The sequence below is a fragment of the Amphibalanus amphitrite genome, unplaced genomic scaffold, assembly GCF_019059575.1.
Source record: "Amphibalanus amphitrite isolate SeventyFive unplaced genomic scaffold, NRLGWU_Aamphi_draft 000471F_arrow, whole genome shotgun sequence".
NCBI lineage: Eukaryota > Metazoa > Arthropoda > Thecostraca > Balanomorpha > Balanidae > Amphibalanus > Amphibalanus amphitrite.
Window position 1 is genome coordinate 379032 of NW_024881965.1, and position 18880 is coordinate 397911.

At 55.2% G+C, this 18880-nt stretch overlaps 1 protein-coding gene across 5 annotated transcripts in view; it reads left to right on the forward strand.

Moving 5' to 3' along the window:
* Window positions 1-17010, forward strand: part of LOC122392149 (phosphatidate phosphatase LPIN1-like) — a 31745-nt gene extending 14735 nt beyond the window's left edge. For 2 of the 5 annotated variants that reach the window (XM_043386718.1, XM_043386717.1), the window contains exons 9-12: window positions 6583-6710; window positions 6977-7088; window positions 10271-10486; window positions 15901-17010. In XM_043386718.1, the coding sequence (XP_043242653.1) occupies window positions 6583-6710; window positions 6977-7088; window positions 10271-10486; window positions 15901-16039 (595 nt within the window). In that variant the 3' untranslated portion in view covers window positions 16040-17010. Of the gene's footprint in view, window positions 1-774; window positions 5199-6582; window positions 6711-6976; window positions 7089-10270; window positions 10487-13029; window positions 13212-15900 lie in introns of those variants that run through there. The other 3 variants (XR_006258471.1, XM_043386716.1, XR_006258470.1) reach the window with 3 other exon arrangements.
* The last annotated feature ends 1870 nt before the right edge of the window (window positions 17011-18880 follow it).

An 18880-nucleotide genomic window follows, 5' to 3' on the forward strand; every position in this document is an offset into this window, starting at 1 on the left:
TGTGACAGAGACATAGCGGGCCGACGAATGTTGGACGAATGGCCGCGTCGGCCTGCCGAGCTGGCTCGTGTTGAAAGAGTTGGTCGAAAACATCGCGGTGATTGTCCTCCCTCCGGGGGGGGGGGGGCAGCAGAGGCGCGTGATTCGGTTTGATGACAAATGGTTCCGGTCATGTGACCGCCGGGGAGAGGCCAGAGGTCGGCTGACGTCGGAGCGTTGCGTGCCACGGACCGGTCGGCTGACTGACTCGGTCCGCACCGCTCCGAACTGGATCGTTCCCGTCGAGACGATCGTTCCACGTCGCCCCACACGTCGCCCCACGTCCACCCCCCCCCCCCTCCCCCGCCCGGACCGACGTCTGGCACGGGTCGGGTCGGCTGCTCTGTATTGGTGGTATGGTCTGGTTAATGAGGGTCACCAGAGGTCACTAGTCCATTTCTCAATCCCACAGCGTCTTACGTAAGCAAAGCACATTGAATGGTTTTCGTCAAGTCAGATTGCAGCTGGGAACTTATGGAATCTGCTATTGCATACAGACAGATGTCGGCATATTGCAGACTCGTGCAATCCTTCTTGAATTCTGGTTTTGCATATTGTTTCATATGAATGTGTTGCTCAATGGACATTGGACATATTACCTATACATTCATTTAGCTCCTAGAGAATGAAACGACTTTGTTTTGAGTGCAGCTCTCGGTAATTTTTTCCATGCAATAATCAAGTTCAGTTAAAAATAAAGTTCGATGGCTTTATACGATGTAGTGGAATGTAGTGGTGCAGCGGAGCGAGCGCTGGCTGGCCGGACCTGGCCGCTGGACGCTGCCCTGGGTACGGGCGGCCGTCACGCGCCCGCCGACGGTGAACCTGACACCGCAGGGGAATGGGGTCGGTGAACTGACGCCGCAGGGAGGGGGCGGAGAGCACGCCCGGCCATTGTTCGGGATTAAGAGGCTGAGTCAGTCGGGAGTCAGGGCTGAGACTGGAAGGTGTTGTTGAGCGTTCTGTGGTGTGGCCGAGGTGGTGCAGAAGACCGTGCTTTGTCTGACTTTGTAAGTTCGGAATACTCACTTTTTTCTTGAGACCTTTGGATTTGCCGGGCGGACGAACTGTGGTGATCAGAGACAACTCCTACAAGCTATTTCGGCACCTAATATCATGGCCAGTTTTGATGTCAAATTAATTCCGGAATTCGACGGCTCCGGTGACGTGCTCGACTGGCTGGAGAAGGTCGAGCTAGTGTGCGGGCTGCAGGAGCCGCCAGTGAGGCAGACGCTGGTGATACCCCTGCGGCTGAAAGGAGGAGCATCTGCTGTGTATCGGCAGCTGGTGGAGGCTGACAGGAAGGACGTGGTGAAGCTCAAGGATGCGCTGAAGCGTGCGTTTGCGGTGGATAAATACGCTGCGTATGAGCAGTTCAGCACCCGCCGTCTCCGCCCCGGGGAAACAGTTGATGTTTTCTTGGCGGAGCTGCAGCAGCTTGCGACGCTGTTCGGAGGAATGTCGGACGAGGGCCTGGGGTGTGCCTTTGTGGCAGGTCTGCCGGACTCTACCAGGCAGATACTGCGAGCTGGAGCGCGCATGGAGTCGTTAAAGCTCTCGGAGGTGGTGGACAGGGCTCGCGCCATCTTGCGAGAGGAGAACGGCGCATCGGAGGTGGCAGCCGCGCTGGTCAAAGAGTCACCAGGCGGTCGGGATCGCGGCCGAACCGTCAGTAGCGGCAGGAGAGAGCGCGGACCTTGCTTTACGTGCGGCCGCCTGGGGCATCTCGCCCGTGAATGTTCGGCCCGCACTGGCCCCCGCGAAATCCGGTGTTTCCGGTGCGACAAGACTGGTCACATCGCAGCTCGGTGTCCGGAAAACGCGGAGAGAGAGGAGGATCGTGTGCCGGCCTCCTCTCGGGATTAAGATGGAGCGGCGCACTACCAACGAGACACCTGAATGTGAACGGGGTGTTGTGTGAGGTGTTGATCGACACGGGATGTACCAGAACGGTGGTTCATTCGTCGCTCTGCGCCGAGTGGAAGAGGCGTTCTGTGTCCATGGTGACAGTTAGTGGTCAGAGAGTGGACTGTGCGGGCACGGCTGAAACCGATGTTGGGGTACCTGGGGGTGATGCTGTGGTGCTTGATGCGTTGGTTGTAGCGGTGAAGCCGCTGGGTTTCGGTGCAATTTTAGGAATGGATGGTGTGAAAGCTCTTGGGGGTGTGACCGTGCGTTCTTCTACTGATGTGCGATTTGCAGGCGAGGGAGACGTGTGCGCCGGAGCAGGAGGCTCCGTGGACCTAGCGGTGGAAAAGGAGGACTTTCGAGTCGTGTTCGATGCGAGGGAAAGGCGCTGGACTGTCGAGTGGAAGTGGTCGGGAAAGAAACCGCCAGATCAACTGAAAAACGGAGTGAGCGAGTACCATGTGACGGATGAAGCGAGAGAGGACTATGAGAGAGAGCTGGAGACGTGGATCGAGAACGGGTGGCTGCTGGAGTACGACGAAGAAAAGCATGGCGCTCCCAAAGGGCTGATACCGTTAATGGCGGTGGTTCAAGAGAACAAGGCGAAAGTGCGGCCGGTCCTTGATTTCCGGGAAATGAACACTCACGTCGACACGTTCACGGCGGACGTTGACGTGTGCAGTGAGAAGCTTCGTGAATGGCGCCGGACGGGTGAGAAAGTGGCACTCCTGGATCTGAAGAAGGCGTACCTTCAGATACATGTGGAGGAGTCACTGTGGCCCTATCAGACAATCGAGTTCAAAAACAAAAGGTACTGTCTGACGAGACTTGGGTATGGTCTTAATGTGGCACCCCGAGTCATGAAGACGGTTCTGGAGACAGTGGCGAAGCAGGACAAGAACGTGGAGAAGGCAGTATCGTCGTATGTCGATGACGTTCTGGTCAACGAGGAGGTAATGTCGGCCGAGAAGGTGGCCGAGCACCTTCAAGCCTTCGGTCTCGAGTGTAAGGACCCCGCTCGCGCACAGGAAGGCGCTCGGATTCTCGGCCTCCGAGTCTGGGGGGAGCAAGGCGCACTCATGTGGAAGAGAGACAACGATGTCCGAGAAGTTGCCGGACCGGTGACAAAGCGGAAAGTGTTCTCCCTCTGCGGGCAGCTGACGGGGCACCTTCCGGTGTGCGGCTGGCTGCGGCCGGCGACCTCGCTCCTCAAACGACGTGCGAACAGAGCAGCAAGTGGCTGGGACGACGAGATTGACGACCCGGACGTGGAGCGTCTAATGGACGAAATTGTGAAGCGGGTCAGAGCAGAGGATCCTGCCAGGGGACGGTGGGATGTGAAGGGCGACAGAATCACAGTGTGGACGGATGCCAGTGCTCTGGCCATGGGAGTAGTTGTTGAAGTGGGTGACGAAGTAGTGGAAGACGGGAGCTGGCTTCGCCCCGACAATGGAGTACAACACATCAACATGGCAGAGCTAGACGCAGCCCTGAAAGGCGTGAACATGGCCATCCTGTGGGGCGCGGAAAGAGTCCGGTTGATGACTGACTCACGGACGGTGTACCACTGGATCACCGACCTCCTCAGTGGCAGGGCCCGACTGAAGACGAAAGCTGCCTCTGAAATGTTGATAAGAAGAAGGCTAAGCACCCTCAGGATGCTCGTGGACGAGTACGAGCTGGACGTGAATGTTCAGTGTGTCTCGTCGGCTGAGAACAAAGCGGACGCACTGACGAGAGTGCCGGACGCCTGGCAACGGGTGCTTATGTGCAAAGAGGAGGCTGCAGCATGCGCTGTGGGAGACGGAGACGACCCCGACAGGCTGGTGAAAGAGGTGACCCAAATTCACCACGCTTCTGGTCATCCTGGTGTCCGGAGGACGCTATACTTCGCTAGGAGGGCGAACAAGCTCGCTACGAGACGACTTGCGCAGGCCGTGGTGTCGGCCTGTCAGACGTGCAGGTCTGTTGATCCCGCTCCTGAAAAGTGGCGCGAAGGCCGCCTGGAGGTCGACACCACGTGGGACAGAGTCGCCGTCGACGTGACTCACCATCATGGGTGTCTGTACCTAACGGTGGTGGATTGCGGCCCATCCAGGTTTGCGATCTGGCGTCTCCTGCGGTACGAGACCGCCGCATGCGTCATTGCGGAGCTGGCGGCGATATTCTGCGAGCGGGGACCGCCGGCAGAAATGTTGCTGGACAATGCCACCACCTTCCACAGCAGGGCGTTTAGAGCTTTCGCCAACGACTGGAACGTCGCAGTGCGATACAGGGCGGCGCATGTGCCGTCAGGGAACGGAGTCGTCGAAAGGAACCATCGCTCCATAAAGGTGATTGCGACGAGAGCGAAATGTGGGGTGGCAGAGGCAGTATACAGGTACAATACAACGCCGAAGGACGATGTCACTGAAGCTACGACACCTGCTGGTATGGTGTATCGGTACGACGTCCGAGTGAAAGACGTCGACCCCGTTCCGACAGTGAGGGACGATGGACAGCAGGAGAGCCGCTACCACGTCGGAGATGCTGTCTGGGTGAAATCACCGAGAGCACGCTGTGACGAGCAGTATGGCAGGGGAGTGGTGACTGGTGTGGTGTCACCGCAAACTATCGAAGTTGACGGTGTACCAAGGCATGTCCGTCATCTGCGTCCGCGTGCAGACGAGGCAGAGCAACCAGTTTCCGCAGAGGCAGAGCAACCAGTTTCTGGGGATGAGGAGCCCTGCTTTGTACGGTGTCCCATCGACCGGCATGACCGAGACGACCAGCAAGACCAACAGGAAGAAGCTGCGAGTGACACAGAGGCTGGGCCGAGGCGAGGTACGCGGGCTCGGCCTGTCACGCAGTTGTACGGAGACCCCGTGCCGAGCGATGTCTTAGATACCTACGTATGAGCGTTGTTAGCGTGTGATGTGAGCACTAGCGTCTGTTGGTTGCGATCAGGATCGGGGGGGAGTGTAGTGGAATGTAGTGGTGCAGCGGAGCGAGCGCTGGCTGGCCGGACCTGGCCGCTGGACGCTGCCCTGGGTACGGGCGGCCGTCACGCGCCCGCCGACGGTGAACCTGACACCGCAGGGGAATGGGGTCGGTGAACTGACGCCGCAGGGAGGGGGCGGAGAGCACGCCCGGCCATTGTTCGGGATTAAGAGGCTGAGTCAGTCGGGAGTCAGGGCTGAGACTGGAAGGTGTTGTTGAGCGTTCTGTGGTGTGGCCGAGGTGGTGCAGAAGACCGTGCTTTGTCTGACTTTGTAAGTTCGGAATACTCACTTTTTTCTTGAGACCTTTGGATTTGCCGGGCGGACGAACTGTGGTGATCAGAGACAACTCCTACATACGATATCTGTGAAGAATCAGCCATGTTTCATAAACCCTTTATTCTACGTACAACTGTTTTTGCCGAGCGCTACTTCTGGCCAATCTGTATGGTCGTGTTTAGGTGAAACCGTGTTGGCGTCAATAAACCTTGTCTATGGCGCCGGGCTGACCTCTCGATTTGCTTTATCCGGCGTTCTCGGTCGGTTTGTTAGGGCGTCTGGACATGGCCGATGGGTCGCCCACCGGGGGTGCTGGGAATTCGCTGATGGCCGCCCACCGGGCGTGTTTGGATTATGTGCCGACCACCGAGGCGTGTTAGACTGGTCAGCACTGTGATGACGTCAGTCGGCCTCCTGTTATTATGGTGAACCGCACGTCACTTTAGCTTTTTCCTCCGTCTATGCCCAGTGGACAGCTTCTGGTAGTGATTATTTTCATTTGGCGTTCAGTCATACATTTCCACCTGAATGTGATGTGCTATTGAGAATATCTATTCTGCATAGCCAGTGCTGTAGCTCTAACAGAGAAAGGAAACTCCTCCCTGAATTATGCATATAGAGGCACACGGTGCCCAGCCCAGTCACCATAGCACCTATCTGGGTGAGGCCCCTAGTGACATGGCCTCTGAGACTGGTCAGTCTAGTGCCGTGTCTACAGACTGGACCATGGACTGTGGTCAGTTTATCTGTGTGGTCGCCCGGTAACTGCTCACGACTCTGTCCTGTGGCCGGGACTGTATACTGATCGGTTTCGGACACAGTCTCGCCGCTGGAATTGTCGTCTGGGCCCCTCTTCCCCGGGGGAGGGCAGACGACCTGTAGCGGGCCCCTGGCACCGATCGGCAGACAGGGTTGTGGTGGGGTGGGAGGCCCCGGGGTCACCTGGTCCGCAGTCTGGACGGGAGCTGTGCGGTGACGTCAGTTGGGGCCCGGTCAGTGGGTCAGAGGAGCCTCCGTGGTCCGAGGTAATGGTCGTAATGTTCCGAACTCGTTCAGTGGGCCAGGAGGAACTCCGTGACCACTTAGGCCCGGTCAGTGGGACAGGAAAGACGCTCGTATGTAATCGCTCAGCATCATAACAATTGATCGTTTGTTGACTGTGTGTATCGTTGTAATTCATGTTGTGTGTATGCTGGTTGTTTGCATGCCAGTCATTGTTCGCCCGCCGACTGCCCTTTAACGCGCCGTGGGTGTGTAACTCTCTTCCTGTCACCGTCGTGTTCCTCTAGGTTTGATTAACTGTCTAAACTATCTGCTATCTCTGCCGTTTGTGACCCTCGGTTGCCTCGCTCACTATTTCGTCGCTCTGTCCCGCCAGGTCGGACGTGTTGGGCCACATCCTGCCCATCGTCGGCCAAAACTGGGCGCAGAGCGGCGTGGCGGCGCTCTACTCCAAGATCCGTGACAACGGCTACAAGTTCCTCTACCTCTCGGCACGGGCCATCGGTGGGTTAACCTATCAGGCCATACCACGCACGGCCCGTCGCGCTATTCTAAACACTTGTCTCGCCACAAGTATGCGGAATTACACGATGAAGTAGCGGAATATCGGCAGTACTGCATGTTTCACGGTCTGGACAGCTGCAGGGGAAACACTCATGACGTATTTAGAACAGACGCTTCTTGTACTGGTGACTGTGAACTTCACAGTAAGGTGGCTCACTGTTGGTGTGACGCCTGTGTCTGACCTCCTGACCCCTCTGTGACCTCAGGTCAGGCGCCCATTACCCGCGAGTACCTGAAGTCGGTGCGCCAGGGTGATCTGAGTCTGCCCGACGGACCGCTCCTGCTCAGCCCTTCGTCTCTAGTCAGCGCTCTGCACAGGTGAGCTTCATGTCCTAGACTAAGTTGATTGTCCTCATATAGTGCTAGCTCTCCATCGTGTTTAACCATACCATCATAGCGCGAGATCGCCGTTATGATAGGGCTGCACTCAGTCTCTCGAACGGCGATCATAATCATGTGATGCGACACGGTCCTCGGGTCTCGGGACAACGTCCGGGCGATATGGAATCGTGCTCCGTTGTGTTAATTACAAACTGTTAGAACGAATGCGAAATATGTCAGCGTTGACGCAGTGTGACCCATATGGATTTTTCTGCTTTCCAAGTCTGGGTGACTGGGCAAATGTTGCACTGTGCGTGCACATCGCACAATACGTCGCAATGCACATGTGCGACGTGCGTGAAGTGGGCCAGATATGTGACGTCAACCTAGCGGAACGATAAGAGATGACAACAGACAGCATCCTGCTGTGCACGGAACGACGTAAATTCACAGGCGCTGCCGCGCTGCGACGGATACCACGCCGCGTCCTAGCTTTGCCGGCCTGATCCGGCTCCCAGTGAAAGCGCGCACATCAGCTCGGCTTTGTGCGGTATCGCGGCAATGAATAGGCGCCATCAGCAGGGTCTATGTTTAGCCGGGCTGGGCAGTCGGGGCGCGGGAGGACGTTCGTTCTCAGCCTTATCGAATTTCCCTCCCGCGTCTCTCTCCCTGTCTTGCGCTTCTTTCTCCCCTAAACTCCTGCCGACGGCGGCAACAGCTGTGCCACCCGGGGCGTCCGTTCCATCCCGCTGGAAGCCACACGGCGCGACTCAGGGGTCCTCGCTCGTGGCCCCCCGCTCCTGTGTGTATCGTATCTAGGGTTACCCAGCCGGGCACTACCCCGCTGTGAACGAGCGACCCTGTGAGCGACCACCGACGGATCCGGGCTAGCGTGACCTCCGCTCGGCCATGTGTTCCGTGTCTAGGGTGACGCCATATCGACCCCGCTCACCCCGAACTGAACGGACCGGCTGCGGCGGACAAGCGGCGCACATCAGCCAATTGGTGCGGATTTGTGACGTCAGCGTGACGTCACTGTCAGGAAGGCGTATATCGTCCGTTGTGCGTTGTTCAGTGATTTGACGCCGTGGTCAGTGGTGGCTTGCGGCGTAGTACTCTGACAAGGGGAATTAACTCCCCCCCCCCCCTCCACCTCCCGTCCACTGCGTCGTGACATTTGCCAACACGAGCACGTTCAGCCACCCACAAAAAGGTGATAACATGTGAACTGTCTGCGTCTTTAATGTACCAAATTAATCATCGTTATAAGTCGTACAGTCGAAGCGCGGGAGGCTCACGTAGTTAGTTTGCTAGCCGTATGAGGTCTCAATGGTTCTTTGCAACTTCGTTAGTAAAGAGTCTATAGCTCGAGACCCAGTGTCACGAACCTAACTTGGTGTCACGACCGATATCCCGTCGTGTTCACTGCGGTCGAACCCCGAACGCCTCCCGCCGCGCGTCCCTGACCGTGCCCCGTCGGCCGTTGGTCGGCCTTGGCAGCTGCCGTATGCCGTTATCTCCCGTATCGGCCGTGGTCCGGCAGTGGCTCGGGTGACCGTAGCTATCGGCGCTATCGTGGCGCTGATTTACTCATTGGGAGGAGGGGAGAGAGGGGGGTGTTTGAGAAGATAGGGAGAGTGTTTGAGGAGAGGAGATTCTGCGTCGCACCTGCTGCGTAGTATCTGCAGCCCATTATCCTGATTTCGTGACTCGTGGAAAAGCCGTCATGCGCATATGACTGCGTTGTAACGCCAGCCCCGGTCCCGGGTGACTAACTATTTTGGTGCGGACAGGGGCGGCTCAAATGTTCCAGGTGTTGACGTGGCCGCGTGTCCAGCCATTAATGCTCCGTGTCTGGGGTGTATTTTGTGGCCGGACACGACCGATGGGACGGTGGTGCGTGCGACGTACGCAGCGGTGACGTCTCGTTACGTCATCTGAGATAGAGCGTGAGAGCGCGGGCAGAGCAGCGGGGCTGCGCGGCGTCCTGACTCACCCCTGCACACCGGGAACGTTTGGCAGCGGTGTGCAATAGCCAGCTCCGTATGTGTGTCTGTTTGCGGGCAGCGGGGTAGAGTGTCCTGTGCAGGAGTCGTCACTGCCAGTGCCAGGAGAGTGGCGCAATGCCGCACTCTGACAATGTTTTGGCCCCGGGATTGTTGAAATCAGCATTCCACGTAGGCGATTGGTGCCGTCATTTGCCAGCGTCGTAGCCAGCAGGTGTCGCGATGACCAGCGAAAAGTCCACATTTTTGCAGGTTGGGATTTTTCCATTTTGCAATGTTGGCTACGGCTAGTGGAAAATATTGTAGAACAAGCACAAGCAAGCTAGGAATCTTGTTTCGCAACGTGCCTGTCAGGTTCCGGGAGTTTATTGTACACATTAACGCTGCTGCAATTCTGCTTGATTTGTGTGTTTTTCTTGCCCAGTTGTTCCATTTAGGCGCAGTATCACCCCTGTGCCGATGACGTAATCAGTGTTTATGCCCCCCTCACGCCGATGGTGTGCGCCTCTTTCGCAATGCCGCTGAACTGCAGAGTCCGACGCCCTTTTGATTGATATATGCGCCAGTATGTTGGTGTGGACGTCAGTGAAAGAAGGAGATCCGGAGCACTGAGCGCTCGCCGCTGGGCATGTTTTGTGTGGTTTGTTCATTGAGGTCATTCTGTAGTTTTTGCATTGTCTCTTTTTGCCGTGTTGTCGCCTTCCTCAATGAACCTCTTGTTATGTTCGGTAGTTCATTTAATCAAGTGCACAAGTGCGGCCTGAATCAAGTCTGTGGGTTGTTGCCGGTAGTGAGCTGTCATTGTTTTTTGACAACAAACAGCTATGTGTAAACCCGTATGTGCTAGGCGCTAGCAAAGGAAACTACTGTCTCTGGATCTCAGATCTGTCGCTATGCTGGTGCCTCAATGATGGTCGGCATGTTCGTGCTTTGTAACCCACCGTCATGTTGTTCTGTTGCCGTCTACACTCGCAGTTCACACGCCCCACTGCCGTGATGCCGTGCCGTCCTCACCTGCTTGCTCCCCGTGCCACACATAGCCCGCGTTACTGACCGGTCCATGTCCCCTGTCTACCCAGGGAGGTGATTGAGCGTTGCCCTCTTCTGACCCCTATGTCGTACATTACACGTGTACCGTGTAGCTGAACGGTCCGTGTCCCTCTGTCTCCCCAGGGAGGTGATCGAGCGCCGCCCGGAGGACTTCAAGATCCCGTGTCTGCGTGACATCCAGGCGCTGTTCCCGGGCCGGAACCCTCTGTACGCCGGCTACGGCAACCGGGTGAACGACGCGTTCGCGTACCGAGCCGTGGGCATCCCGTCGTCGCGGATCTTCACCATCAACCACCGCGGCGAGCTGCGTCACGAGCTGACACAGACCTTCCAGTCCTCGTGAGTGGCCACGCGCTCGTGCCTGGGAGGGCGGTAGGGAGGGGGTTCGTGGCAGGACGGCGATGGAGGAGAGAGAACGGGAGCTGTGGATAGTCGGATGGGGGGCTTTTGAGGTTGGGTTGGGTACAGCCTATGAGCTTACATTCAGCTTTGAAGTGCTGGAAACACTAGGTACACTCGGGGGCAGATTGATGTTCCACAACTCCTTATCCACCGGGTTCCTATGGCTCAGCATTGGCAGCAGCCGCCTGGTACCGGTAGACTGTGCCGCTTCACTTACTTGTCAAGCGGCACAGCCTACCCACACCGTATGCCACCGGTCTGGGTCGGTGGCTGTAAGGCGATGTGGGCCGCCTGTGACGTCAGCGCAGCGGTGAGGGCCGAGCCCGGAGGCATGGCTCGGGTCGGCGCGGCGCGGCGGCTGGCGAGGGCTGGGGAGTGAGGTGGGGTGGGAGCACGGACCATCGCGCGGCTGAGCGAGTGTAGTTAACTTTCGCGTCTCAAGGCGCCAATTATTCTACCTAACAATTGTGCTAAAGCAGTTGTTAAAATGTCTTATCCCCAAGACAGCGCCTATCATCATACTTGCCATGCACATTACGACACACTTAAACGTGACATTGGGACAGCCGATAGAATTTATATCGCACGTGCATCGAGTTGCGGAGCTACATTGTTTTTAACAGATATGTATTAAGGCCTTGATTGAGCTCATTGGTGTCTATTATTTCGCACAGCAATCGTCCAGAGACGTGGGAACTGGGGTTTTTGGATAGCGCGGCGTCCCAAAGCAACTCTTATGTTCCTCTAATGTGTGGTCGCAGCCACCAATAGCAAACCGTTCCATCTAGGAACCTGGAACAAATAAGTCGCGCACCTGGGACGGTTCGAACCGGGTTTCTCCAACCGGTCACCCCACGACGCTAGCGTGTATCCACTGAGCTGCCGAAACCAGCGACCACCCGCCGCGGTCAAACGCGATCAAATGTCACAATACTGTCATTGGCGGTCAGCGGGTGAATGTCATTTTGTTTTGTGCGGACGAGGACCATTCTCGGTAGCTCAGTGAATGAACGCTCGTGTCGTGAATTGGCCGGTGGGAGAAGCCCGGTTCGAACCCCCCTGAGTGGCCGACTTTTTGGCTCCTAGTTGGAACGGTTTGCTATTGGAGGCTGCGACCACATATTAGAGCAACAGTAATAATCGCTTTAAATTGGAGCGTTGGCTGCGGCACTACTCATAACCCCCAGTTCCCACGTCTCTGGACGATTGCCGTGCGAAACAATAGACACCAATCTGCTCGATCAAGGCCTTAATACTAATATGTTATGCAAAATATAGCTCCGCACCTCGATGCACGAGTGACATAAGTTCTATCGGCTGTCCCATTGCCACGCTTAAGTGTGTCGTAATGTGCATTGCAAGTATGATGATAGGCGCTGTCTTGGGGATAGGACATTTTAACAACTGCTTTAGCACAATTGTTAGGTAGAATAATTGGCGCCTTGAGATGCGAAAGTTAACTACACTCGCTCAGCCACGCGATGTCCGTGCTCCCACCCCACCTCACTCCCCAGTCCTCGCCAGCCGCCGCGCCGCGCCGACCCGAGCCATGCCTCCGGGCTCGGCCCTCACCGCTGCGCTGACGTCACAGGCGGCCCACATCGCCTTCCAGCCACCGACTCAGACCGGTGTCATACAGGTGGGTAGGCTGTGCCGCTTGACAAGTAAGTGAAGCGGCACAGTCTACCGGTACCAGGCGGCTGCTGCCAATGCTGAGCCATAGGAACCCGGTGGATAAAGAGTTGTGGAACATCAATCTGCCCCCGAGTGTACACTAGTCTGATGAGCTGAACACCGGAATAATTGATCACACCATTATCACCTACTGTGGAGAAGGAAACTAGACCTCCCACTCCCCGATGGAGGTCTAGTTTCCTTCTCCACATATCTTTACAATTATCTACTTTATTTCACCGGAACTCGGCCAGGCACTGCTGGTTGTGGAGAAAATATAGAGACTGACTGGGGACACTGGCTTGGAAGTGGTGGTGGATGGGCAGAACTGTGGTTCGCGCGAACACACACATCACGCATGCTTTGTGATGTCCTTCGTCAGCTTTCCAGCGGGCTGTAAAGGCTGCGTTCGACATCAGACACTTATTTAGCTTTCTGTCTTTAGAGTGCTTTCCTCAGCAGCTTTCCAACCCAGCACATTCGGACATCGCTGATAGGCGCTACGTCCTTACAATTACGTCCACGATTCCACGGCTCGGCATTGATGTTCAATGAAGTAATTGAAACGTTGGTGCATTAGTAATTTATTGAGAGTCATGTCTGATAAACAGCATTTGCTTTATGAGCTGGATTGCATCTAATTGCATTATCTTCGTAGTTAACCGATCCGTGGAATCGCCGACTCCGCTTTCGGCTGTAGTCTGTTGGGTGTGGCTTTCTGTCGGTTATTCCCGATGCGCGGGGCGGCCGCTGCCCGTCCGTCGCTCCTCTCCGCTTCTGAACGGTGGCGTGTGGGCGGGTTTCAGCTTCCTGAGCCAGGCGCGCGAGGTGGACTGGCTGTTCCCGCCGCCGCTCGTGCGGAGGGAGTCGCCGGCGGTGGCTGTTCCGATGCCGGTGCCGCAGCCGGGCCGCCGCTGTAGCACAGATAGTCTCGGCCTGCGACCCGCCTCCAACTCCATCGATATTCCCCGGCGACACGCAGCGCCCGGTGAGCGTCCGACGACGACCTGACCTGACCCGACCCGACCCGGCCTGACCGGACCTGAGGACCTGACCCGACTGCGGCTCACCTGTCCTGACCTGGAGCTAACCTGGCTTGACCTGGGGTCCATCGCCGAACGGGGGTGACATGACCGGGCCGGACCAGTCCTGACCTGACCTGACCTGACCTGACCTGACTGGAATGAAAATGAACATAAAAATTTCCTGACCTGACTTGCCTTGGGCTGAGCTGACCTAGACTAATAGGATCGAAGCTGACGTGCTGAGTGCCGACCTTGCAGTTAACCCGCGCCCTGGTGGGGTCTGTTTATAACGCGACCTGGTGGGGGGGGGGGGGCTATTTTTTGCCCCCCCCCCCTCGTATCTCCGAAACTACTGGACGGATCCGAAAAATTCAAACGGCGTTCGATAGCCCTGTCAAATTTGTCTAGGGAAACCAAATTTTATTGACCTCAGGGTCACCGATGACGTCACAGGTCAGGTCAAAGATAAAATGTTTCACCATTCACGGGGCTTCTAGGGAAAGCGCTATAACACCGAGTAAAACGCATTTTGTCGAAAATCAGCGATAAGACGTCAGTTGTCTAGTACATATGTTGCTATTAGAGGTCACTGGTCATACCAGGTCAGGTCACAGGTCAGGTCACCAAAGGTCACCAGGGGTTACCACATGAACCCAACTTTACTAAGGTTGTGCGATGCATGTTTTATGGCCAGTTTTTCATTTCCAACCCAATGGTGTTGGTTATAAGACCATCAGGTACGGTTTAGGTCACTTTCTGGTGGAGGTCAGGTCAAGGTCAGGTCAAAAAAGGTCAAATTTCAAAGTTGATATTTTTGCATAAAAAGGATATCGATTCGATGCAGCTCGTCACGGGGAGTCTAATGGTGGTCTTTGTTTTGCACTACGAGGTCTAGAATTGCAAAAAATTGAGTTTGAAAATTTGACGTCATCAATTTTGAACAGTTTTTTCGCTATAACTTCGCCAAAAAAAGAGGTATCAATCTAAACTTTGGTATGTGGATGGAAGGCGGTAAGGACTATGACATATATTCCGGTTTTTGCGAAATTCAAAAAACTTTTTGGATTTTTTGACTATTATATCCCAAAAATCTATTTTTTGATTTTTGGGGGTCAAAACCAAAAAAAATCAAAAATCCGAGATAGCAGTTTTGTAGCCCTGTCAATTCTACAGCTTTTATGTCCTAAACATTTTTCTGTATTTGCAAAGCTATAGGCCTGACAGCTCTTCCCGCGAAACCTTTTTTTGGGTCGAAAACGGCAGAACATGACGTCACTCTGACGTCATTTCCGGCCAACCTATCATAGCTTTTGGAAAAAAATTTTGGTCACAATGTGTAAAATTGATGTCCGGGAGGGTACTGAAAGTTTGGTGACGATCGGCGCAGCGGTTCAGGAGATATATCGAAAAGTCTGGAGGGGGGGGCAAAAAATAGCCCCCCCCCCACCAGGTCGCGGGTTAAGTGGACACGGAGCCTGGCGTTATTATGTTCGCGAGTGGTTCTGAACGATCATTTTATTGCTTCTCTGATCCGACGGTTCCAGAATAGCTTTCGTCGTTTTTTTTTTCGTCGACTGAATGCTGACTGATGAAGAGCAGACATTCTGACAGGCCCAAGCCAAGACTTTTAACAATATGACTGGGACTAACCTGACCTGACCTGACCTGGCCTGATCCAGCCTGGCAGTACGTTACTGCCAGGTCGTGCTGCAGATTGTCGTCTGGTTCCTGCATGTCGGGATTAAACACCAGCTCCCCTGAAATCCTCTCGCCACTCTTCCAGTCTTCGTCCGTTGAGCTCCTCATCTAAAGTTTGATATCCAGCTTTTCATAAATGAGCCGTCATCGGTTGACTACCTGCTCCGATTGAACAGATGTCGGCAGTTTGCTTCCACAACTCCTGATGCACGGAAAACATACATCTTCCAAAGCGATCGCAGATCACGGGATCTCGCTTAGCTCGTGCTGAACCCCGACGTTCCTATTCATCCTTCGGTTGACTAGCGTTGGCCCAAGGAATCTCGCCTAGTTCCAATGGAAACCAGACGTCCCTATGTCTCTTTCGGTGGACTAACGTTGGCGTACGGGCAGCGGTGACTGATAATCGGGTGCTATACTAACACCACCTAGTGGCGGAGTCGATAAGCTGCGGTCCCAGGAGCTGCCGTGCGGCGCGGTGGGGGCGAGCTTTTGGCAGTGCTGTGTTGCATCTACTTCAGCATGTTGGAGGTTGGGGACGCCTCGGTTTTGGATGGCAGTGCGGGCTAATCACGCTTTGGGTGACACTTTATCAGCTGTAAGCTGATAACTCGTTTTGACTGCTGTCAGAATTGACTGACATCAGTCAGACTGTCCAGTGTCTGATAATGTTTTTGTACTGGGATGATGTGCTCGTTCTAGTGTCCTCCTTTTGGTGCTTATGACACTCGACATTGACATTACAGACCATGGCGGGGTCACAAAGGGCCTGTTTTGTGGTATATTCTGTCTAAGTCTTTTATTCGATTAGTTTTTATTCATGGCAAACTATTCACGTTGATAATGCTTTTCACAATATCTGCCTTTGTTTGTTTCGTTTCGTAGTTTTCTTTACATTCGGGTAGTCTCACTGACAAGCCGCAATCGACTGACTATTGTCTCCTTTTGTTTCAGCTATACAAATCTGACTCACATTGTGGACCACTTTTTCCCGCCTTGTGGTGATCGCGACGACGTGGCTAACCTAGACTACAACTCGTTCGTGTACTGGCGGGACCCGATCCCGGAGCTCAGCGAGCTGCCTCAGCTGTGACCTGGCTACGGGCCGTGCCGGACTCGTGTCGCGTTCAGTGCCGTGTGCGCGCGGTGCTCACAGGGGTGTGATAGTGAGCGCCTGTGGAGCCGCCCTGGCGCCGCGAGCCATGTCTGAAGTCGGGACCACTGCCGTTGGCCGCGCCGCCGCCGCTACGCGCGCCAGTCACTCCGTTACCGATGTGCCGTGTTTGGGCAGACAGGCCGAGTCTGCCGCTCGTCAGTCACTGTGGTGTTCTAGCTGTTACCGTGTATGTATTTCCACTGTGAACGCGCCGTAGGAGGCGGCGCGTTTCAAACGCCTTGCCGGTCGCGCCATGCCGACTATGATCGGCAGAGGGTCGGTGGGCAGGATTCGGGGAGAAATTATTTTTCACGCAGACGGTAGATGTGTAGAGTGTCGATGTGGGCTTCCGTTGCTACCCGGTATGCTGTTACGTCTGACGGTCCTTGGCTGGAGCTGTAGCCGTTCCTCGGTTGGAGCTGTAGCCGTTCTCGGTTGGAGACGCTGCTCGGTTAGAGTTGTGGCCGGTCCTCGGTTGGATTATGTTGGTTCGGCGCACTGTTGTAGGTGCCCGCCTCCGCCCGGAGCGGGCGCCGCCTGGCTGTGTGAGAGCTGTTTGAGCGCAGGGTACGTCTGGAGCGGGTCCATCGTGTTTGCCGGTCGCCGCCGCGCGCCAACCCAGAGCTGGTTACTCGCAGGTAGCACGCGCCCGCTCGTTTTGTTGTATGTCCGCCGCGGGAAGTCGGTTTGGTTCCTGTAGTCGGCCGTTTACCAATGTGTTATCACGTCTAGTCGGGTGGGTCGGGCCGGGGCGCCATTGCTCTCGGGCATAGTACAATCGCGGCGCTCGGGGCCGTGGAGAAGTGAGGGACGGCAATGCCACTCAAACCTGCTGTTGGCTGCGACTCGCGGCTTATTCCTGGCTTTGTTAATGTTTTATGACTCCATGAAATAAAGAACGCTGCCAATTTGTTGTCTTATTCTCTTGCGTATCGGTACAGTTCTCGTTAGATTGTGAAAATGTACTGTTATGAGACGGTTATCCCGAGGTAAACCATACTGCACCGTGTTTAGGCTCTTAGTCTCGGTGAACAAACATAATAGCCCATTAATGTTAGCAGACATTTAAATCAATAGGTGTATTAAAATCAGTTGCAATGTGTGCACGGTAGTCGTGCGGCCGAAGACAGCTCTGTTGCCCCTGTGCCAGGAACAGGAGCTAAGGATTCCTCGGTGAGTGGTGTCGCGCGCAGTGCAGGACAAGCCACGGGAGTTTCGCTTGTTTTGTTGGGTTAGATCCTTTCTGTCCATTGAGACCATTGCAGAGCCGGGAGGATGATAGAAATTAGGGAAAGACACTGGTCTGGGCAGGCAACCTAGTGAGTCGCCGGGGCCATGAGCCCATCCAAGTCGAAGTGGACGGGCCGCCTAGTCCGGCGGCCAAGTACATACTCGCTGCACCCGGCTACGGGTGTGCCCCTTTGGAGCTGCGGTGCGCTCCAATGGGAGCCGCCTTTCTATACGGCCTTGGGAGCCGCCCGTATAGGATAAATTTGCCTGTCCAGCGTCCAGGGGCTGCAGCGTGGAGGAAGAGGATTTGAAATTTTGAATGTCCGAGGGTGGAACGACGGGACGGGTGCCGCGGGAGCTTTAGGTCCCGCTTATAAGTGCGGATACGCGGGACGTCAGCGGCCGGCGACCGTAATACAAAGCTGACATTGGCGCTTGTAGTTCATCTCCGTGGGTTTAGCTGAGTAGAAGACCGCTTTATTTTGTCAGGATTGCGAGCTCCGGCATCTTCCTAGCATACCGTTGCACTGCACCGCATCGTTACATTTCGTTTTAGAGCATTTGATTGAGCTCAATTTGAGCTTAAGTCCAATGACATTTGAAGCATGCAATATAAGCAATAAGCAGTGGCGTATCCAGGATCTTGAAAAGGGGGAGGCCAAACCTGCTCAAGGGGCCCCACCCATACCTCAGGGGCCCCAGTAGTGGCGTACTTAACCCACGCCCAGGTACGGTTCTTTGCCACTTTCACCATGTGAGGGAGCCTTTTGAGGCACACTCGGCAATCTAAAAAAGAAAAGAAAAACGTGAAAAAGCCATCGATATCGATAGCTCTGTATGTAGTGCACAATTTATTTCAGCAGTAGGCATACAGTTTTTTTTTTTTGCTTTGGTCGTCGCCGGGGCCACTAAAAATTATCAAAAGCAAAATGTTTTGTAATTTTTTACGATTACGATTTACGATTTTTACGATATTTTTCAAAGGGAAGATGTTAATCTCTTGTCTTAGTGGCTTGCGCTGGTTGAGGGCTGATACCCTTAACTTTAGAAGGGCCCGACTCGGGTTGAGCTCTGATCTAGACTCTGATGGCTCTATGTCGCCCACATTGGCCTCACTCCGACCTCTGAAGGCTCATTCTGGCCCCTGAAAGCCCCACACCGTTAACAGAGTGAATCACGCTGGCCTCCGGGCCCCATAATGGCCTCAGGAGACCCATGCTATGGCTGACCTCATAGGCCCCCCCCCCGCTGGCTCTTGGGAGTCTTTGAGTCAGTCTGACGACCCTATGCCGCTCTCGAACCCACGCCGGTCTCTAGAAGCCCATGATGCCCCCTGAGGGTCCCACGCCACTACTGCCTCAGGGGGCCCAAACATGCATAAGATCTGAAAAGTAGTTGCCGAGGCCCTCGAGGTGGCCTCTAATGGCCCGACGTCAGCCTATGAAGGCCCGCGCTGGCTTCTGAGGGTCCAGCACCAGCCTCTGAAGTCTGAAGTCAGATGACAGATGGCCCCACGCTGGCCGCCTCAGAGGGTTCACGCTGGTCACA